This window comes from Poeciliopsis prolifica, unplaced genomic scaffold (genome assembly GCF_027474105.1).
Source record: "Poeciliopsis prolifica strain line A6 unplaced genomic scaffold, Auburn_PproV2 SCAFFOLD056, whole genome shotgun sequence".
NCBI lineage: Eukaryota > Metazoa > Chordata > Actinopteri > Cyprinodontiformes > Poeciliidae > Poeciliopsis > Poeciliopsis prolifica.
The window spans coordinates 2,069,278-2,089,385 of record NW_026562431.1 but is presented as its reverse complement, the minus strand read 5'-3'; the positions used below and the strand labels follow the sequence as shown (position 1 = coordinate 2,089,385).

The 20,108-nt window shown below is 40.4% G+C and overlaps 1 protein-coding gene across 14 annotated transcripts in view; it reads right to left on the bottom strand.

The window, feature by feature from the left end:
* caska (calcium/calmodulin-dependent serine protein kinase a) overlaps positions 1-20,108 on the bottom strand; it is a 115,831-nt gene that overhangs the window by 13,767 nt on the left and 81,956 nt on the right. For 10 of the 14 annotated variants that reach the window (XM_055059744.1, XM_055059743.1, XM_055059751.1 and 7 more), the window contains exons 11-17: positions 19,970-19,987; positions 19,313-19,434; positions 9,741-9,818; positions 6,518-6,598; positions 3,040-3,228; positions 2,817-2,895; positions 2,218-2,303 (exon numbers count right to left, since the gene is read on the bottom strand). In XM_055059744.1, the coding sequence (XP_054915719.1) occupies positions 2,218-2,303; positions 2,817-2,895; positions 3,040-3,228; positions 6,518-6,598; positions 9,741-9,818; positions 19,313-19,434; positions 19,970-19,987 (653 nt within the window). The remainder of the gene's footprint in view (positions 1-2,217; positions 2,304-2,816; positions 2,896-3,039; positions 3,229-6,517; positions 6,599-9,740; positions 9,819-19,312; positions 19,435-19,969; positions 19,988-20,108) is intronic. The other 4 variants (XM_055059746.1, XM_055059758.1, XM_055059753.1 and 1 more) reach the window with 1 other exon arrangement.

Here is a 20,108-nt window from a genome sequence, read left to right as displayed (position 1 = left end):
CATATTGGTTCCCCATGTTTAATGAGAATAAGAGTAATAAGTATTCCATCATTTATAAACTAGCAGGAGGTTCTCTGGATTCTTGTTCTGATAAAATTAGTTGTGGGTTGTTCATGTCTGGTAACATTAGCGAGGTATGAAACTAAATGTTGGCTCCGGTTGTTCTCGGCTGAGTTCTAGATTTGTAGAAAAAGTTTAAGCAAAGTACCTAAGGAAGGTTAATTTTAATGTGTTTTTACTTCAACCAATGAAAACTGCCTTGATGTTAATGTATGTTGTATTTGAAGAATCTTAAAGTTCATTGACGTGGTCTGATGTTCGTGTTTCAGATATGGTATTAACAGCAGGTCATAGATAAATGTTTGGTGAATTTTTCCGTTGAGACACATTTCTGGTTACATCTGCAGATGAGGAAAACATCCCTCTTCTGAATATTTTCAGAAGAGGGAGAGACCTGAGAAAATCGCTGAGGTAACTTTAGCAGAAGATGCTCGGTGACGCCGTTCCTTTAAGTCCCGAGGAACGTAGAAGTGATGGTGATCTGTACCGTGACGATATCCAGGTACAAACCAGACCCTTGTCCTACGCTTCACTTCCACCCTTATCTACTGAGTCAATCAATTCCTGGAGGAGTGGATGGTGTTCAAATTTCAAACTGTACCCGACCGCTGAAGTTTGTCCGTGCGGCAGTTCAACGCTGTGAAATGTCATGGAAATTTCCTGCACTGCAAAACAACCATCAGCTCAGACGTCTCCTGCTCCGTTTCTGAACTTTAATTTGCTTTTTCTCAACTTGCTGACTCTGACTTCAATGACTTTCTTGTAGTTTTTTTAATGTATTTTCCAACTGCTGAACTTCTCATTAAACTTAACTTGATATTTGGACAGGCTTCTCACAACTAACAAGATTTATGCATAATGCCTTGTAAAAAGTATTTCCATCTTTAGAACTTTTTGGGCATTAAGTCACTTTCAGACCCTAATGTCAAAGGTTTTTATTTGGAGTTTATGTGACAGAACAAACCGTAGCAGCGCATGCTTGTGAAGGGATTACAGTGTATGAAACAATCCCTCCAGCTTGATTTGGAGCACATGTGTCAAACTCCAGGCCAAATCCAGCCTTTACGTGTCTCTCCATCCTCTAACGAGCCACATAAATAGAACTTGAAGAAAATGGTTGTGTGTTTAAATCTGGAACAAACTTCCAGAAAACTGCAAAACAGCCGAATCACAGACTTCCTTTAAATCTAGACAAAAGCCCTGCCTGCTTAGAGTTGCTTTTGAAACCTAATAAACGGAACAACATTTTTATGTGCAACGATGGCACTTGGCAAAATGTAATGTTTACTGGTTTCCTCAATTGTTGACTGTGTTCTATGACTTTGTACTTTCACTATGTAAATCATGTTGAACTGCCTTGTTGTTGAAATGCGCCATACAAATGAATGTGATTGATTTAAATATTGTTTTATCAACTTAAATCAAGTTATATCTGCATAGTGCCAAATTACAGATGTTGTTTCATGTTTGTTATTTCAGAATTAGAGAAAGTTGTAACATTTTAACAGTTTATGGGTAGTTTGAAAAATATTCTGCCATAAGCGACACTTTGAGGACATTCATGGTTCTTATGTGACACGAAATTAAGTTTGAGCAATTTTGCAAAAAAGAAAGGACAAAAAGTCAGTCAGCATGTGGAAACGCAAAACCGATTGAGATATCTTTAAATGTTGTTGATTTTTAATTATTATGGAATTAATTATATCACTTGAAAATTGTCTCAAAACATCTTTTAACACAATAATTTCTGGGGGGATTTATCAATCAAGAAAAATCTGTTTTTGTGACAGGCCGAAATGAAACTTTGATCAACTTTGTCTTGGTGTGTCACATAATATCCAAATAAAATGCATCAGATTTTGAGGGGGTCATAAATACCAAAACGTATTTGCAAGGTAGTGAAATCACACTTTGTTAGCAGTTTGAAAGAGTAGTTTTATCTTTTTGGGGTAGTGGGGGGACAGGTGAGTGGAAACAGTCTACTGCTTCTTGATTCGCAGATTCTAAAGCCGAATGTGTCTTCCATTTTTGATTTAGTAATGCTCAAGCCTTCAAAGGTCGATCTGCACGTAGCGATTTGCAGAAATGTTCTAATCGCGTAGCACTGCTGTTTTCAGAAGCTTCAAAAAGTAAGATGGACAATGTGGAGTAACTTACCAGCATTTTCTGCAGCTGCTCCACAGTCTGGTTGGCCACGCTGATGCCATTGATTTCCCTGATCTCATCTCCAACGTGCAACGTTCCTGAGAGGAAACGAGAGCTCAGGAGACGAAGCCGGTGGAACATTGTAGCTACGCTGCACTCTTCTAGACTCTGTTGGTTTTTTTTCCTATCACCGCTACAGCAAAAGTAAAAATCCATGTTTTATATTATTATAAATGAGATGTGTTTAAAGTTCCTTCAGACTAGCCAGGAGCAATTAGCAAACCAGTGGTGGAACTGTGCATCTGCTGAGCTCATTATAGGAGCTATTTCTCTATTAAATGTTGCTAAAGGGTTAATAGAGGAGCCATGTTGTGATGAATTTATGAAGGCAGAGTTTGAGAAAGAACAGGAGCTTCTTAAAGAGACATAAGACCAATTTCAAGGTGCTTAATGATGAAGCAAATTTTCCTTTAAGTCATATTTGATAAATACAGCATGTTTATAACAACTGAAAGTAACAGTTGCTTGGTTGTGCTATGAAATAATGGCCCTTTAACAAAGAAAAAAAGAAGAAGGACGCAATGCAGTTTGGTGTTTATGTGAAACCGTACCTTGTCTGTGGATCATTCCTCCGTGCATTATCCTGGCCACGATGCAGTGGTTTGAGTCGTTCATCTTCAGCGTGATGCCCTGTATGATTTAACACAGACAAATCTACAGTCAGAGGCGCTTCTTCCTAGCGTCACACATTCGGTGGGACAGCTGGAGGTGTTTAACGAGGACAACTTGGGATTTTGTTTGCTTTCCAAGTACTGAGTTTGTGAGGACATGTACCATGGGTTCGTCTGTGTTCTTCTGGAACTGGACCAGACGGACTCTGGTGACGTTCTCCAGGTCCATGTCTCCGTTCGCACTCTCCGGGGAGTCTCCGTTCAAGTAGGGCGAGGTGGGCGGAGGCGTGACCCGCAGAGCCTCGTCACTGTAAACCTCGTGGGCAACCACGTCGTGGGCCTGCAGCAGCGCCTGTTGGTCACAGAGCACAGAAGGAGGCAAGTTGGAGACCCGACTGCAAACTAAGAAACATCTGGGTGACAGGGAAAAGGATCTAGCAGAAACAGAATAAACAACAGCTGGAATACATTACATGTATGTTTACAGATTAAAGATTCACCTTCCTACAGAGAGTCTTGTGATTATATTTTTTATATTTATATTTTTATATTTATTTTTTATATTTATTTCATATAAAAATATTTGTAGGGTTAGGTATCCAAAATTTCACATAATATTGTCAAGAATTTTTTATCTTAAGCCAACTGAACGAGTTAGCTAAATTTACATTACTAACATGTTAGCTAACATTAGAGCTAATATTAGTTATTATAGCTAACTAATGTAGCATGCTAGCTAAAAAGTTTCAAAAATGTTAGCTAATGTTTAAATTCAAATTAGCTGAAACTAATGTGACTTTAGCTTAAAGGCTATTATTACCTTGTTAGGCTGTTTTAACTTAATCCATACAGTGAGAAAACTTTAATTTTTGAGAAAACAAACTAGTGTGGTCATGATTTTAAAAGTTTTCAACAACAACCCGTTGAAGACCTGGTGGAGACTGAGAAAGAGCACTTATAAAGTCAACGATCTACCTAACTCTTCATGAGGGGGCTATAAATGAAGAGTTGAGGTATTTTAGGTGACATGGTGATCATGTGGGACTGTGGAGGATTTCTGCACAGTTCACAGAGGTGGTGTTAAACTCAAACCAGCCTTAAAGTGAAAAGCTGCTGCACAGCTTTCCACACGCGGCGCTGGTCTGTAGCCCAGTTCTTCTGCGCCGCCTCGCACAGCACACAGCTGGATTTCGCTCGGCTGACAGCCGCACAGGGCCGTTGAGCGGCACTTTAACAAACCGGTCTGAACTTCAGAAGACGGCAATCAAAGCTCAGCAAGAGGGGGAAACTGTCACTGGCTTCCCTTGGCTGTACACACACACACACACACACACACACACACACACACACACACACACACACACACACACACACACACACACACACACACACACACACACACACAGCTGTGGAAGGAGATCACATCAGAGACACTGGGAGCTCTCCAAATCCCATGTCAAGATACATCACACACGCCCAGAGACGCACAAATGGGACTCGGTGTCTGAATGAGCCTGACTCAGTGCAGCTCAGCTGGATGAGAATTTAAAGAATAACGCAAAAAGAGGAAATGTGTTTGAGGAAAACCAGCAGCAAAATGAGAGGAGCAGCCTAAATCAGATCTCATAAATTCTGAAAGCAGCTCAGGACGTCAGCCTGAGTTCTGCCCTCTGTCAATATCGATAGTGGTCAATGGAAAACTAAGATGTGAAATTACACGCATCCTGTTTGCTGCGTGGTTCAAGAAATGAAAACGACGTTGAAAAATGTCACAAAATGTGACTAAATATTCAGACGGTGTGTTTCCGGGGAAAGCTCCTCGAGACACAGTAACTCAGTTCTCAATGCGTCCATCTGAGCCGGCTGCAATAAATAATGAATGATTTAATTTCCCTTCTGATTATCAATCAACATCACAATCCATTTCAATGATGGTTTCAGCTGTGTGTGGTTTTTATTCCCGTTTCTCTTCTTGTTTTTTATTTCGTGTTTTATTTTGGATATTTAAATGAACTTCTAGTTCCTGTTTAAAATGTTGTTTACAAAATTACCACTTTATTGGTCTTTGAGAGGGCAAGCTTGCATTATTATGCAATTATCAATATATTACTTGAAAATGATGTCAAAATATTGTTATTTATCGTGATAGTTAGTGGGTCAATTTATTGTTGGGGAACATTTGTTATTGTCAATCAGTCCAGAGTTTGAACTCTGGCTTTACTTCAAATCAAATTTCTTTACATAGAACATTTACGATTAAAATAACATTTCATAAAACAAACTAAATGCTATCACATTTCTGTATTTCATTGTCGTTACATAAATAATGGGTTGCTGTCTCCTTGCTGTTGGGAAAATATATCAAACTTGTTGACTATAAATTTAGTTTTCATCAACTGTTGTTACTTTTAAATCATTTTAAACAACAGCACACTGAAATACCAAAAAATAAAATTCATAATTTTTTTAGTTTGTTACTCCTGTAAGGCTAATACACTGTTATGGAAGCTACCTACAAATGATGCTAATGATAGTAGCTGTGTTAGAGCTACTATCTGTGTTAGAGTACATTAGGAATGACAAAAATCTGATGTTGACATGTTGGTGTGTGTGTCCCCAAGTGAAAATCTGCTCAGGAAAACTGCATTAATACAAACTTTTTATCAACAACTTTCTTGATAAATGAGGACTGACAAAAGACATTTGACATCAGAGACTTGCAAGCTAATCAGGTTGGCGTCTCTTTGACAATTTTTCGTCTGATAAGGGAGAACAAAACCGAGCTTGTATTTTTAGCAGGCATTAATGTCACAGCCAACAGCACACCCAATCAGATGGACACACTCATACTGAGTCATCTGCTCCACAGCGCGGTCTGTTCCTCCCTAAGTGGACCGGCCGCGCCAACAGGAGTCCTGCTGTGGTTCCTCCCGGCTCGTCGCTTGTTGGAATGGGGAACATGACGGGTCACTGCGTCTACAGCGCCACAAAGGAGAGAAGGGGGAGGGGTGGCGGTCCTCTGGCCCGACACATCGCATCAGACTCGCTCCGCTGGCGCCCGTCCTCCTCCCCGCCTCCTCCCTAATTGCCATAATCTCACCTTCAACCCTCACTTTGTTTTGATACGTTTCTCTCTCCTCTGTTTGCTTCCCACCACTGATATTCTGTCCATCTGACACTGAGCAGCTCATTGATCAGTGAGGAAATCTTCGGCACTAACGCCATAAGATTAGTGAACAAAAATGCTGCTATTGAAAGACATTTGACGCAACTTACCAAAAGGGAATGTGATTTAAACTGCTCTTACAGAGAAAGCAGTGAAAATAACATTTCCAATAATACTGTCAGTTTTTTCAACAACCATAACTTCTCTTGACAACGCTAAATCAAAATTCTTAAGAGAAATTTTTTCACGACAAACGACAAATGATGCGATAAAAGGAGGTTCTCCTTCCAGGAATACGACCACTTGAACAGACAGCCACACTTTTCAGATTTTTTTTTTTTTTTCCGTAAGAGAGTTTGAAGAGCCTGGCATTCTTGTGTCACATAAAAAGTTGTATCTGGTTAGACTGACGTAAAGGGAAATCAATAATGTGCCATGACGTTTATCAGGCTGGTTTGCCACTCGTTCTGCTCACCATGAAGTGCGGCTGCGTCAGTATCCGTTTGAGCTCTTTAGCTTCGTACTTCTCCGGGTAGCAGACAATCTCTTCCAGGACCTGAGGGTGCAGAGAAAGGACAGTCTGCTTTAAACAGGTCCCTGTGCTCGGGTCACTTCCACACCGATGTACCTGCTGGACCTCAAACTATGCGGAGAGACCGACCCAGCGGTCCCTCCCCTCTTAAGGTTCCCGTGACCTCCTGATAGTGCTTAGTGTTGTGTCAGCTTCGGTTATTCTGCCTGACTGGTGAATGTGGCATTGTAGAGGTGAGAGGCCTCTCAGAGGGTGTTTGCTCTGAAACCCACGCTATTGAGTCGCCGCTTGGAAAAGCTGAAGGGTGGGCGGAGCCTCTTACATCCAGGTGCCTCATTTAGATTCCAAAGAAAACTCTTCCCACCATTTAACGCTTATAAACAGAGAATATAACCTACGTAACTATATATCACTTAGATGAACTAAGGCCTGGTGTTTGGTGTTGAATATTCATGTCTGTCTGAATGGGTCCGTTTTAAGCCGAGCTGGTCTCACTCATCGAGAGTGTTTGCTGCATCTTTGACTTTATGTTGAGCTAAAAATCTCAAAATTACAATATTACACGTTTAAGTAAAAGTTGGGGTCCTCAGATCCTTATTCATGTCCCAACGCGCAATTAATTTTGCACAAAAGCCACAACAACAACACACCAACCATTAGTGTTTAGCTAGAGGGCTGCATACTAACATCCCCCTGCTTTGTCACATGGGGTTAAAAACACTAAACTTGTTGATCAAAACCAAATAGGTGGTGGTATGACTAAAAATGTGAACAATAAACAAATTAATAAACATGTAACTCTTAAAAATGTACATTTGTTTCCCTTTGAACAAATTCTGCTGCGATATTTTTGTGAGTTTTCTGCCAGAAGCTGTTTTCTGTTTCTAGTTGTTTCTAGTTGTATAGCAGTTTGGATCATGTTTATGCTATATGTGTATGGCACCCCTCCTCCTTTTTGAGGTCATGTGATTTCATGTTTAGTTACAGTGAGGAAAGCTTGTAAGGAAACAGAACATGGAGACGGCAGGGGAGGGCTGCCATATGTAGCACACGGCTGAACATTACCATGTACGTTTGACACGTAAGGAAAAAGGAAAAGAAAAGCATTTTAGTTTCAGTCAGAAATTAGCAGCCCTGTTAATTTTTTTTTACAGCAGGAGTAATTAACCAAGACTATGCCTTTGTTTCTAGTGAGTAATAAAACACTTTGAGTTTCTCTCAGATGCATTTAAGCGCAGTCTCCAACACTTGTCACATCAGAAGTAAAATCTGCTTTTTCTCTTTAATCATCAGCATCTGTTGAAGTTCTGCACGCCACTTTAAATCTATCACAGCTGATTTAAGTAGGAAAATGTGACCCGGACTCTGTGAGCGGACTTGAAAGTCCCGTATAAACGTTCTGTGTTAATTAGCCCAGACTCTGAGCTCCTTCCCGTTAAACGGCCTCCCCGGTCTGGACGGCTCTGGGCCTCACCCACTCATCTCGCTGTTCTCACTCTTTGATAACTCCCTCAGTTTGCGCATTTAATGTTTAGCTATTGATGAATTCCAACAACATTACCTGTTTTTTTTTTTAGTTTGACACGCTATTAGCTGACAATCAAGCAGAGTCATTCATTTTCATTTGCTCTGATGGATAGAATGGAGTTAGCTTGTGACTGTAGTGCAGGTCATTGGGCTGCTTCCTGAGCGTAGGCTAAAGGGAGACTGTAGATGTTAGCTAGTTGTAGCTAATATTTACAGGCCAAGATAGTTTCCACTGTGGGTATTGATGAAGATTAAAGTATATTTGGTGTTTGAACAATTAAAATAGGGAGTTATTAGCGTTTTCAGAGGGGGTCTCAAGTATTTGTGGATTTTATCTGTTTGCCAGTAGCTATGGTCCCTAACCACCATAAATGTCAGGGTCCAGTTTATATTCATATGAAATGAATTATGAATGAATACATGAGCTGTTGTTATAAGACTTGCAGAAGTTTCTATGTTGGAGCAGAAATTCATGTTTGTGTTCAGGTTTAGCTGATTTAGTACCAGCACTAATGCTAAAGTCCGACTTACTAGAAAGTTTGGCTTCTTAAAGGGTCAGTATTCTACAAAATGAACTTTTTTTTTAGCCTTACATGGTGTTATAATATCATTCCCTTATCAAAAACACACACAGGGTGTTGCTTTGGTTCTTTCAAACATGTTTTAAAAAATCCTTTAGTCTCCTGTTGCAACCAGCCTGTGGGTGTAACAGAGCGCTCCCTTTTCGAAGAAGCTCCTCCATGGAGCTCCAGTCACTGGCCGAGCTTCCACATTACTGAGCACCCTCCCCCGTTAATGCCTCCACTTGGCTCCACCAGACTAGTGGCAGCAGCAATTAGCAAACACTTGGTAGAACTGAGCATTTACTGAATGTTGTTGTAATGTAGAAGACGGAGTTCCAGAAAGAGCAGGACCTTCTTAAAGAGACACAAGTCCAGTTTTAAAGTGTTACATTTTTCAAGTCATATGTTTTTTAAGTCATGTTTGATAAACATGAAGGTGACACAGTTACTTGATTGTGCATTATGTGCCTGGAATATCCATATATGGCAGTAAATCAACAATGCATCTTGGCTGTGGTTATCAGGCTTGATAAATTTACTTCAGTAATGTTTATGTGTATTATGTTAAGTGAAATTCTGTTGTGATCAAGGGCTTTCTCTGAATCCATTAAACATGTTAGCATGCGCTGATGACTGTTAGTTTTCTCACTAATGTGGTGTGTTTGGTATTGACTCATCATTAATAAATGTAAAAAGCATTTACAAATGATGTCAGTGACAGCCTGAAGTAAAATCAAAAACTTTATTCCATTCTTGGGGTGAACGTAACGTTACAGTAGATACTTGAATCTTGTTCCGGTGAGCAAAGAAATTCAACAGTCTCCTGTGCATTTAAAATCCAAATCTCATGATATCGTCATGAGATCTGAACATTGGCAGAGTTTTAAATTGTTAGCATCGGCTAAAACGGGGGTCAATATGACCTGCTGTTATCCTTCCACCAGTCTGAGCATTTCTTACACTTTTGTCCCTTTGACATCTTTCTGCTGCTGTTTCTGATGAAGTCACAGAACAACCTTTAAAAAACCCAAAATCATCAGTCAAAGACTAAATAAGAAGTGTGTGTGTTCAGTCACCTCTTTGGCTCTTTGCACTGCATCACTGGGGGGGTTTCGGATCTGTGGCGTCGACTTGGTGTTGATCTTATCGTAGAGCTGAAAGGAAAGCAGGAAGCCAGTGAGCGAATCAGTGGGGAGTGAGGCTCCATCCATCACACCACTCACTCTTTGCATGTCAAATGAGACCAAGTGACCTTTAATTGCCCCTCAGATTTTATGTACTTTCCCAAAAAGATTCCTTCTGTGTCGAACTGTGTCAGGCTGGGGTAAGTTACTTTCGCTGAGACGTCACTATCCTACTTCATACTTAACCTGTCAGTCTGGGATTGTTCAACATATTACCCAGTCACTGCAAACCCCAAGTTGTCAAATAGTTGCTGTTTTATTCAGAAATTAAGCCAAGGTCCCCTGCTGCCTTTCCATTCCAAGCGTTCAGCATGCTGAGATGAGCATATTTTCATCAGCGCAGACAAAGTGCCTGCATATCTTAGTGTGAGATTAGTTGAATGAGACTTGTGAAACTTTTGCAGTGATAGAAAATCTGTTCCAGAAAATACAAAACAACCAGTTCGGCTGGTGATCAGCTCTCATGCGTTTGAGGATCAAATGATTAGAAAGACTCCAGTGTGACAGAGGGATTTTCTGTGCAGCTGTGTATTGGAAGAGAAAGAAAGGGTGAAAAAGTCTTTAGAACGTCTTGTTAATTCATCATTTTGTCATTAGAGCTATGTGTTGACAATAAGCACCTCTCTGCTTGTAGGACACGAGTCATTATAAATGGTCTAAAACAACATAGTGGTGCAGATGTCATAAAGGGACAGACCAGCCCTGAAAGGCAGTCGAGACAAAGCCAGCAGCTGTGGCCCAAATTAAAAGCGAGCGGCCTCTGGGACCGTGGACGCAGACAACCACGACCGGGTGACACAGCCGTTATCACATGAAAAAGGAACGAGTGTGTGATGTTTGCGGAGCAGCATTTAATTTTCGTTTGACCTGCAGCACAGAACATTGGCAGACAGTGTGCCGCTAAAAGTGCACTCAGGCGTAGACACAAACACACGGCACGCACGCGCGCGCACACACACACACACACACACACACACACACACACACACACACACACACACACACACACACACACACACACACACACACGCACACACTCTCAAAGATAAACAGAAGTTTGTACCAGGCAGTGCAATGATACCCAACGCCCCTCTGTTTCCTCACCAACAACAGCAGCAGCATCAACAGCTGTGGACAACTTAATGACTACAGCAAATAACTTTTGACAGTTTCCTAGAAAGGATTTGCAACAGATCACACATTAACATCGCTGCCGTAATGAAAGGGTAGAGTTGTCAGGACTGTTGCAGGATTACAAAAGCAAAACCATCTGAAAAAATAATCTTAGTAGCCTTAAAAAACCTTGAATTACCATAACACCAGTAAACAGTCCAGGACAAGTTAGTAACATCCAGCTGTCCATCTCGCTTTAGTGGCAGTTCAAATAAGTGTTGATGGATCCTTGATGGTGAATCATGAATGTGTCTGTGGCTGACATCATATTGATATCAATGGCTGTATTTGGCTTTGCTGACAGCAGCAATTCCATTAAAAAACTTTGTCAGCATTCTGCTAAAAATCACTATTTGGCAATTGTGGCTTTTCCATTGAAAGCAATGAAAGTCAAACATGAATACGTTAGTTCATGCGATAACTCTTTCGAAACATCCCATGTCGACATCCTCCGATCACTTCCTGTCTTTGAGCCAGTGCCAACATCCACTTGTTGGTCGTGTGACTTGTGGGATGTAATTAATGTGTTTCCATTGCAGCTTTGAAAAATTAACCGATTTTCACACAGCCAAAATAACCACCTCACCAAATAGCACCAAATCTTTTCAAGAAATCTTTTTCTTTTCAAATTAGTGTGCTTCCATTACGCTAATTTGTTCTCAAAATTTCAAATTTTGCATGGTCTTGACCAAACCGAAAACTCTTATCACATCTACATTTTTCCTTTGATGCATTTAAAACCACAACTCCCCCATTTCTTCCAATAGTTCACTGGCCACTGTGATCTGAAAAGTCAGCAAAGCCTGAAAATATTGTGCAACCATAGCGATGCTACATGATGAGCTGAATCTGAGCAGCTCCCGCCGCCAGAACATTTACAAACATGCACAGAAGACGTGTTTTTGGTTTATTCTGAAAATGTCTGAATATATCTGGTAAGGAGTCACGTAGCTGTCTCTTGGGCCCAGCAACATGTTTGTCACCATTTGATCTACTCAGGGAAACATCGCAAGGATTTCTGGATAGCTGTTGGGAATATTTATGGACTCAGTTCCAGAGAGTAATTTTCTCCGAATTGACAGCTTGACAGAACAAAGTTCCAGAGGCGTTTTTCTTTGGCTTCAAAATGTAAACGTCTGGTTTGACTCTCATGTCTGGTGTTACTCTCTGTTGCTGAGACCATCCCTAAACATGAATTACACAGCACAGAAAACAAGCTACTATTTTTGTGATGTTGCTCAGTGTTATGAATGACTTGTGCTTGTCAAAGGAGAAAGAGAGGACTACGCTAGAAAGGAACTCAAACTTTGATGAAGGAAAAAAATATCGAAACCTATCAATGCAATGCGGTGTCCATTTTTAACGCAGCCATGTAAGCACCAGTTCAGATAAAAGTCTGAGCGGTATAAATCAATTATTATGAGTATTGAAATGAGATCAGTGGTTTCTGATCAAGAGACATCATGAGATGAAACTGATATAACCAAAACCAGGTTGGTTATATCAACTGACTATTGCTATAGCACAGCTGACTGACGCTAAATTTCATTGGATTTTGTAAATGTGGACTGGTTGGTTGACCTTTGATGACCTTTGGAAACACTTACTAAAGCTGGAAGCACAAACGAAAATTTTTGCTGCACAAATGCGTGATTTCGTTCAATTTAACCTGATTTCACTCAGGTCAGAAAAACCCTGGTCACACTTGTCCTGCTTCCAACACTGGGAAGAAAACGGTCACCAGTATGTGACGTCCACTGACAGAGACCATGATGTACCATGTTATTATCACCACCTGATCAATCAATAGATTACAACTTTGGCATTTCCAGAGAGGGACTCATATGTTTTTTACCCAAGCAGAATGACTTGTTTACTGACACAAACTGCAAAAACCTGCCTCTCTTATGAATCAATCTGTGCGCCTACAGCCAGAACGGCAGCATATATTCAGAGATAAAACCAACATATCTTCATAACTGAACACTGACAGGTGTAAACAGAGATTCACTCGCGGGCAAATCACGTCTCTGCCTCAATCGGCCCAGCGGAGCCTCAGGAGCAGCACAGAGTGCAGCAGGAGGAGAGAAACATATAAATGTGCTCGACTAAACTCCTCGTTATACAGGTCCTGCACCAAAATCACACACACACACACACACACACACACACACACACACACACACACACACACACACACACACACACACCCACACACACACACACACACACACACACGGAATGCGTTGAGCTCGCTTCAAATTTACCTCGAAGCATCGCCTGGCGAAAACGCCGATCCCGCGCACACCTCGGGAGAGAGCAGAACGGGAAGTAAAGACGCACAAGACTCCCGAAAGCAGCGAGCGTTTGGCAGACAAACACCAGTGGAGCGCGAACGGCGGCGGCTGCCTGCGGGTGGCACCAAGGCCCGACAACAGCCGTCATTGTTCCCACCAACGCTCGGCTCTTCTCCTCCGTCCCATCCTGCTCTGATCCCTCTCTCTTAAAACTGGGGGATTGAGGGGAGAAAAGCAGAGCTAAAAGGAGACATCTGCAGCTCCCTCCAACACTGATACACACACAAAAACACACGCACACTTTGACCTACTCAGCCTCTGAGGAAGCACTCTGAGGAAGCACACACGTCTCTGTGTGCCACAGGATTCCTGATTTATCAGGTTCGCAGGATGAATCTGCATGTGAGGAAAGTTAATCTTGTCAAACTCGTGATTTTAGGCCCAGGTTTGGATTCAAACATCTGGGAGGGGGAATTTGAGCTTCACTCACTGATTCCAGATATTCTGCTCAGAACAGTGAGAACATAGTGAAGTGGAACCCGGTTGATCAGACTCGGCTGATCAAAGGTCTGTATGAATGATGGTTTCCATCCAAATAACGTCGGTCCCCAGCTGGCCTGGTGTCGCTTCAGCAGGAAAATATCAGATTCCATCGAGCTAACGATTATTTTAGTTAGCAATTAAGCGATAAAATCAATGTAGCCTATTAAGCAGATAAAGTCAAAATCAATTAATCGGATACAAAAACTGGGATATTCCACAGATTTCTATTCAACTTAAATCTTTCTTTTTTTTTTTTAAAGATAATTAGAAATACATTAAAAGATGAAAATGAAAAAAAATAATTCCTCTCTTCTAGGTAAAAGAAAAAACATTGCATTGCCTAAAATGCAATAATATAGCATTCATGTAATGCAAACTTGATCATTTCTAGCAAATATGCAAAAGCAGATAAAAAAAAATCTTCTATCAGCATAAGAAAAACTCAAACCTTTTTTCATTTAACCAATTAATAATTAGACAATAAAAGGTGACCAATTCAGTTTTTTTTTACTTAAACCGTTGAGTTTATTCTTTGTAAAGTTTTGTCTTCATTGATGCTCTGACTGTCTTGTTCTTTCAGCAAAACGATCATTTTTCAGTCTGAATACTCCAGTTAATGATAAATTGATTACTATATCAGTTGACGATCATTTCATTTATCAACTAATCACAATTAATCCAATTAATTGTTTCAGTTCAATCAATAGAATTACTATTTGGAAGTCACTCTTCAATCAAATACGATAAGACAAAATCAGAAATTAGGACAATGCATCAGAAGATCACAGTGAAAGTGAAGTTGTGTTTAGCTGCACAGAGAACTAAACTGTATGGGAAGGAAGTGAAACATATTTGAACAGACTAATTCTCTGTATAATATACTGTAATCTCTTTGCTGATTATTGTATAGTAATCTGCAAGGAGAAAAACATTTAGCCTTTTCCCCAAGGAAACCTTTCTTCCTAAAAGGTTTTCCATCATGTCTTTTTGACTGTCTAAACATCCTTCTCTCATTTCTGAGCTAAGTGTGTTTTCTTTTTTTTTTTCCTGCTCAGAAATGGAAGTGAGAGGGAAACATAACATATCTGAGCGGCTAATTTAGCCATGAGAGGGACTGGAGTAAAACCACACCAACTCTAATATCCCTCCTGCAGTGGATAGACAAACAGTGAGTTTCCTAGAACTAATGTTCCACCCACTTGATTTCTGTTTTGTTGTTGATTTCATAAAAAAAAAAAGAAAAAAAAAAAAAAAGAAAAAAAAAAAGATGAACATTGAAGAAGCATAGAAGTTGCAGATGTATTCAAAAATTATGGGGGTAAAATTACTTCTTATGTAAAAACAAACTTTTCTAATTCCTCTCAGGGCTTCTGCAAAAACCTCTCATCTGTGTCTGCATGAACAAAGTGGCTTATAAACCACAGAATATATAAAGCAGTTTTCTGCTTTATATATTCTGGGTCAAAATGGCAAATTATTGTGAGCAGTAAACCCCTAAACTGTCACCTCAAAACATTCACATGCAAGTCAACTTTTGACCCAAGTAAGACAGTCTGAAGAGAAGTTACACCAAATATTCAATATGAGAGAAATGTGAAAAAAAAAACACATCTCAATTTGAAAAAAATGAAATAATAATAAAGAAGACATTTTTTCTTTCATCATTTTCGGAGAAGCTGCATTTCCATTGGCCATATAATTGTGCAAATCGATATTTCAAAATTAAATTTGCTTCATGGAAACGGCAACTTAAAAAAAAAAAAAACTTTCAGTTTTCAATTAAACGTTTTGCCGCTGGGATGAGTTCAGTTCTTTTGGCTGCGTCAAAATTGGCCTGTGACAGAAACACTTTTTCTGCGTCGCGCGAGTCACGTGACTGCCAGCAGGATGTTGCCACTGGCAACCACCAAAGAGAAGGCGACAGGAAATACCTTGAGGATCACGGTTTTTAACGACTTATCACGTAAACAAGCAGATTCACATTTTAACTGCGTGTCACATTCAATGGAAACACTGCAATGGCGTGCGTTTTTTTTGTTTTACTTGAGCGAATGATTGAATAAGTTTACACAAACTGGTAACGGAAACACAGCTACTTTATTCTGATTCGTACTGAAACAGAGAGAACAAAAAAGGTTTTGCATCTGTAGATACAGTTTGTGTAAGCATTTGGTTCTAACTGTACAATCATCCCATCTGAAACAACATAAACTTCTCAATGTGGGAATTTTCACAATTATTCTAAGAGCTAATTTCATGTGGTTGACCTTCTAGCAGGCCACTCTGCTCTGACCCACTGCGGTTGTAATCCTGCTCAGACTGAGGCCAGCGGCAGGAAACACACATTGTCTGAAAAAGAAATGAAACTAATGATGAACTTTACCCATTTTAATACAGCACTGTCTAGGCCTCATTAGCTGCATTCAAGAACACTTCATATCACTCATATTGTAATAAGAAAACTTTTTCAAGTACAACCCTGGTAAAGAAAAGTAAATACTACATCGACTCAATGTTAGTGCAGTAGAAATGTGATTCCTAACAGAATTTAAGCTGTGAAATAAAAGTGTTTGAACGCAGTTACTTCACAGACACGCTGCAGACAGGTCGACTGGTCTCAGGCTCATTTTCAGTGTAAACTCCCAAACCCTGCTGCGGGACCCTCAGGCCAGAAAAAGAGCTGAGCAAAGAAAACGGTGGACGACGGAAAACAGGAAGGCGAAGGCGTGTTTGTGTAAGGTCTGCTCTGCTCCTGAAGTACGGTCTGTGAGGTGGTGATGCATCGGTGGGTCAGCAGTCAGCAGCTGCCTCTGTCCACATCTGAGTCACGGAGAGCAGCAGAGAGCAGCCGGCTGACTGCTCACAGCCTCTACGAAGGCCTGTGTGGGAATTAAAGCGGCAGTATTGTATGTTTTCCAGGCATATAGTGCTATCTTACAGCACAATCAAGTAACTGTCTTCACTTCAGATGTTGCAAAAATGATGTATATGCCAAATATACATCATTTAAGTATGCTTTTGATGAGGGAGTAACATTATAACATGAAGGAAAGCTATAAAAATAGCACATTTTAGATAATACTGCCCCTTTAACGAGATGCCAGATCCTCTCTGACGGCTCCACCCAGACCGCGAAGGAACCCAGTAAAAATAACAGGAGGATTTTGTTTTTATGACAATAAAGCTGAAGCACAGCAAACACAGATTTATGCCTGCATTATGTGATTATTTAACAGTGCATGGCAGGTTCCTCCCACAGTCTAAAACCATTACTGTTAGGTTAATTGGTCTCTCAAAACGGTCCCTAGGAGTGAGTGTGTGTGTTCAATGCCTCTGTGTTGCTCTGCGACAGACGGGCGACCCGACTCTCGCCCGGCTGTTCAGTAGAAATGCAGTCGCTCTGTTAAAACAGCTTCATAAAATCCCAGCAGACGGATCAGGGACAAAGTTGTGGAGAAGTTAAGCAGAGTCAACTTAAACAAGAGTAAAATTATTCGAAACTATGAACATTTAAACTTCATTATTTGTAGAAGAACAAGTGTAGTCAAGACATGGCTGTTTAGGTATTAGCCTACTACACAAAACTGATTTTGACTAAAAAAATGATTTGTTCCATTTCTTTGGTTTCATCATAATTACATACTTTTTGAGTTCATAGATATGTTTAAAACGTAAAAAGATGGAATTCAGAAAAATGTATGTGGATGAAGTTGAATTTGGAGAGAGAGAAAAATAGAATTTGAAAAATAATCCATATTTTATGAGGCCCTATTGGAAATCCTATGTAAAGTCTGACACAAGCTGTGCAGGAAACCCAGCAAACTGACTCATAGAGGATAAAAACCAAATGTGCAAAATATCCTTTCACTATTGTATGAAATACTGTTATTTAGATATGAAAACAGTTTGATAAAAAGAAAGACTGTGGGCAAATATGATAACCAAATGCTGCAGTTTCTATGACAACTGCCAGCTGTTTTGTTTATTTATCAATGACTTTGTAAGAAACCCTCTACAAGTGAGAAAAGTTCAACGTGACGACTGCTGACGTAAAACCTGCAGATAAATGAGGATTTTAGTGGGACTTGACTTGACTGTAAATGTTTTCCACAGAAGAGCAAAGACAATTAGATTTTCTAACAGACGCTCAGAAGAGCAGAGCGACTCGCCTCGCTGTCAGCACGTCAAATTACCAAGCGTGAAAACTCCTCAGCAGCCCAACGTGTTTGTGCGGAAGACGCGGCCTGACAGTGACTGATGGCGGCGAGGCCTGACAGGCAGCAGGCTGCGCTCAGACATGAACAAGCTGGCTGCCTGTGGAAATCAGGTCAGCGTGCTGATGACAGGTCTGGTTCAGTCACGTCACTAATCAAGCTGCTGTCGGTTTGGTTCCCATGATCTCATCCTGGGTTTGAGGTGCTGCAGTCAGAGGCGGCCGGTGAAATTCTCTCTCAGGGTTTTGCTGCGCCGAACCGGTCGACTTGCCTCATTCGACAAAAATAAATACATTTTAAAAAAGTAAGACAGAAAAGTATTGATGGATAACAAGTGTGAGTGTGGAACGTTGCAGGCAAAAACACAAAATCTTACCAAACACTTTTCTCTATTTTCTAGAGCAAATATCTGATTAGATCTGAAGTAAGAGAAAACTGATTTACATAAAACTATTCCGCAAGATGTATGAACTTGCTTGAGTCAATAATTTTTTAACATTGTTAAAAAAATGTACTAGTTCCACTGCAGATTATATCCTTTAAAAGTTTTTTCCTTTGTTTTAAAACTGCAGTACTTAACTTTTTTCTACATAAGAAAAACAGAGTGTTGTCATCGTCTTAGAGAGAGCAGATGTCATGCATAAATCTGACATCAAACAGAATGCAAGTTGGAAAAGTTGACAAAAATAATGCAGTATTTTCATTCCACAGTAGAGTTTCAGTAAGGAGGTTATAGGAAAATAAAATATCAGTATTGGTTATCCATCAAATGAGTATATGTTCATATCAGATATCAAGCAAAAATCCAATATGGTGCATCCCTGGGTTTTTTTGTCATTATGTTAAATACTGTGCAATATGACAATAAAAGCATTGAATCTCAAATAACACCAAACAAGAGTCAATAGCAGAAAGAAAATCTATGGATTGAGTGTAATTATTATATTCAAAGAATAATAATCTGTGAATGATAATCAAGCTCTTTTCAGTCCTAAATATGTGAGAGACTGTTGTAAACACGAGCAGCTAAAAGTTTAAACAAAGTATCCTGACGGATCCAAGAATCAAACATCACATGATGACTGCAGCTGCTCATCAGTCACCACGAGGTAGAAACAGATCTGAGCCACCTCAGAGGGGTCAGAGTGTGTGAACGCTTATATATTTGGTGATCATGATGTGACGGTGTGTATGTGTGTGTGTGTGTGTGTGTGCGGGGGGGGGGGGGGACACTTACGTCGAGCAGTGTGTGTAGATGCTGGTCCTGGAAAACGCTGTGGAGGAAGTCGAGGTCTTTCTCACTGCAGTCTGTCAGAGCGTGGATCTCCTCTAAACTGTCCAGCACTTGAGACACAGCGCCTGCAAGGTCAGAGGTCACAGGCTTGTCAGCGTTCGTTTCACATTTTATCATGTAAAAAACCCCCCAAAAAACAAAGAAAAAACACAAAACATTAGTGTAACTTTTGTTGCTTTTGTGATGGAGCTGCTCAAAGTAAAAGTAGTTAATATTTATGGAGGTAGTGAAATAAAGTTTTTAAGTTTTTTTATTTAGAAAACATAACTTTAGATCATTTCCACAATTAAATTAGAGTGAATGAACAAAACAAACTACTCATGTTTTCTGTTCAAACACCTGAAACGTCGACTAAATGTCCACAGCTCAAACGGACGCTTGAAGCTGGAGGACAACAAACATCAAAGACAACTTACTGCTGCATTTAGAGAAAACCAACACACACACACACACACACACACACACACACACACACACACACACACACACACACACACACACACACACACACCACACACACACACACACACACACACACACACACACACACACACACACAGAGACGCACACTGAACACACGCTAAGCGCCTGGATACCTACGTTCTGCTGCTAGCAGTCCTAGCCCAGGGGAAGCATTAATAGAGAGAGAAAGAAACAGAGTGACACTTTGGAAAAAGGCAAATGTGCTGCTGTGGAGGGAATATCAATCGACGTCACGCTGCGTCGGCACCCGCTGTGC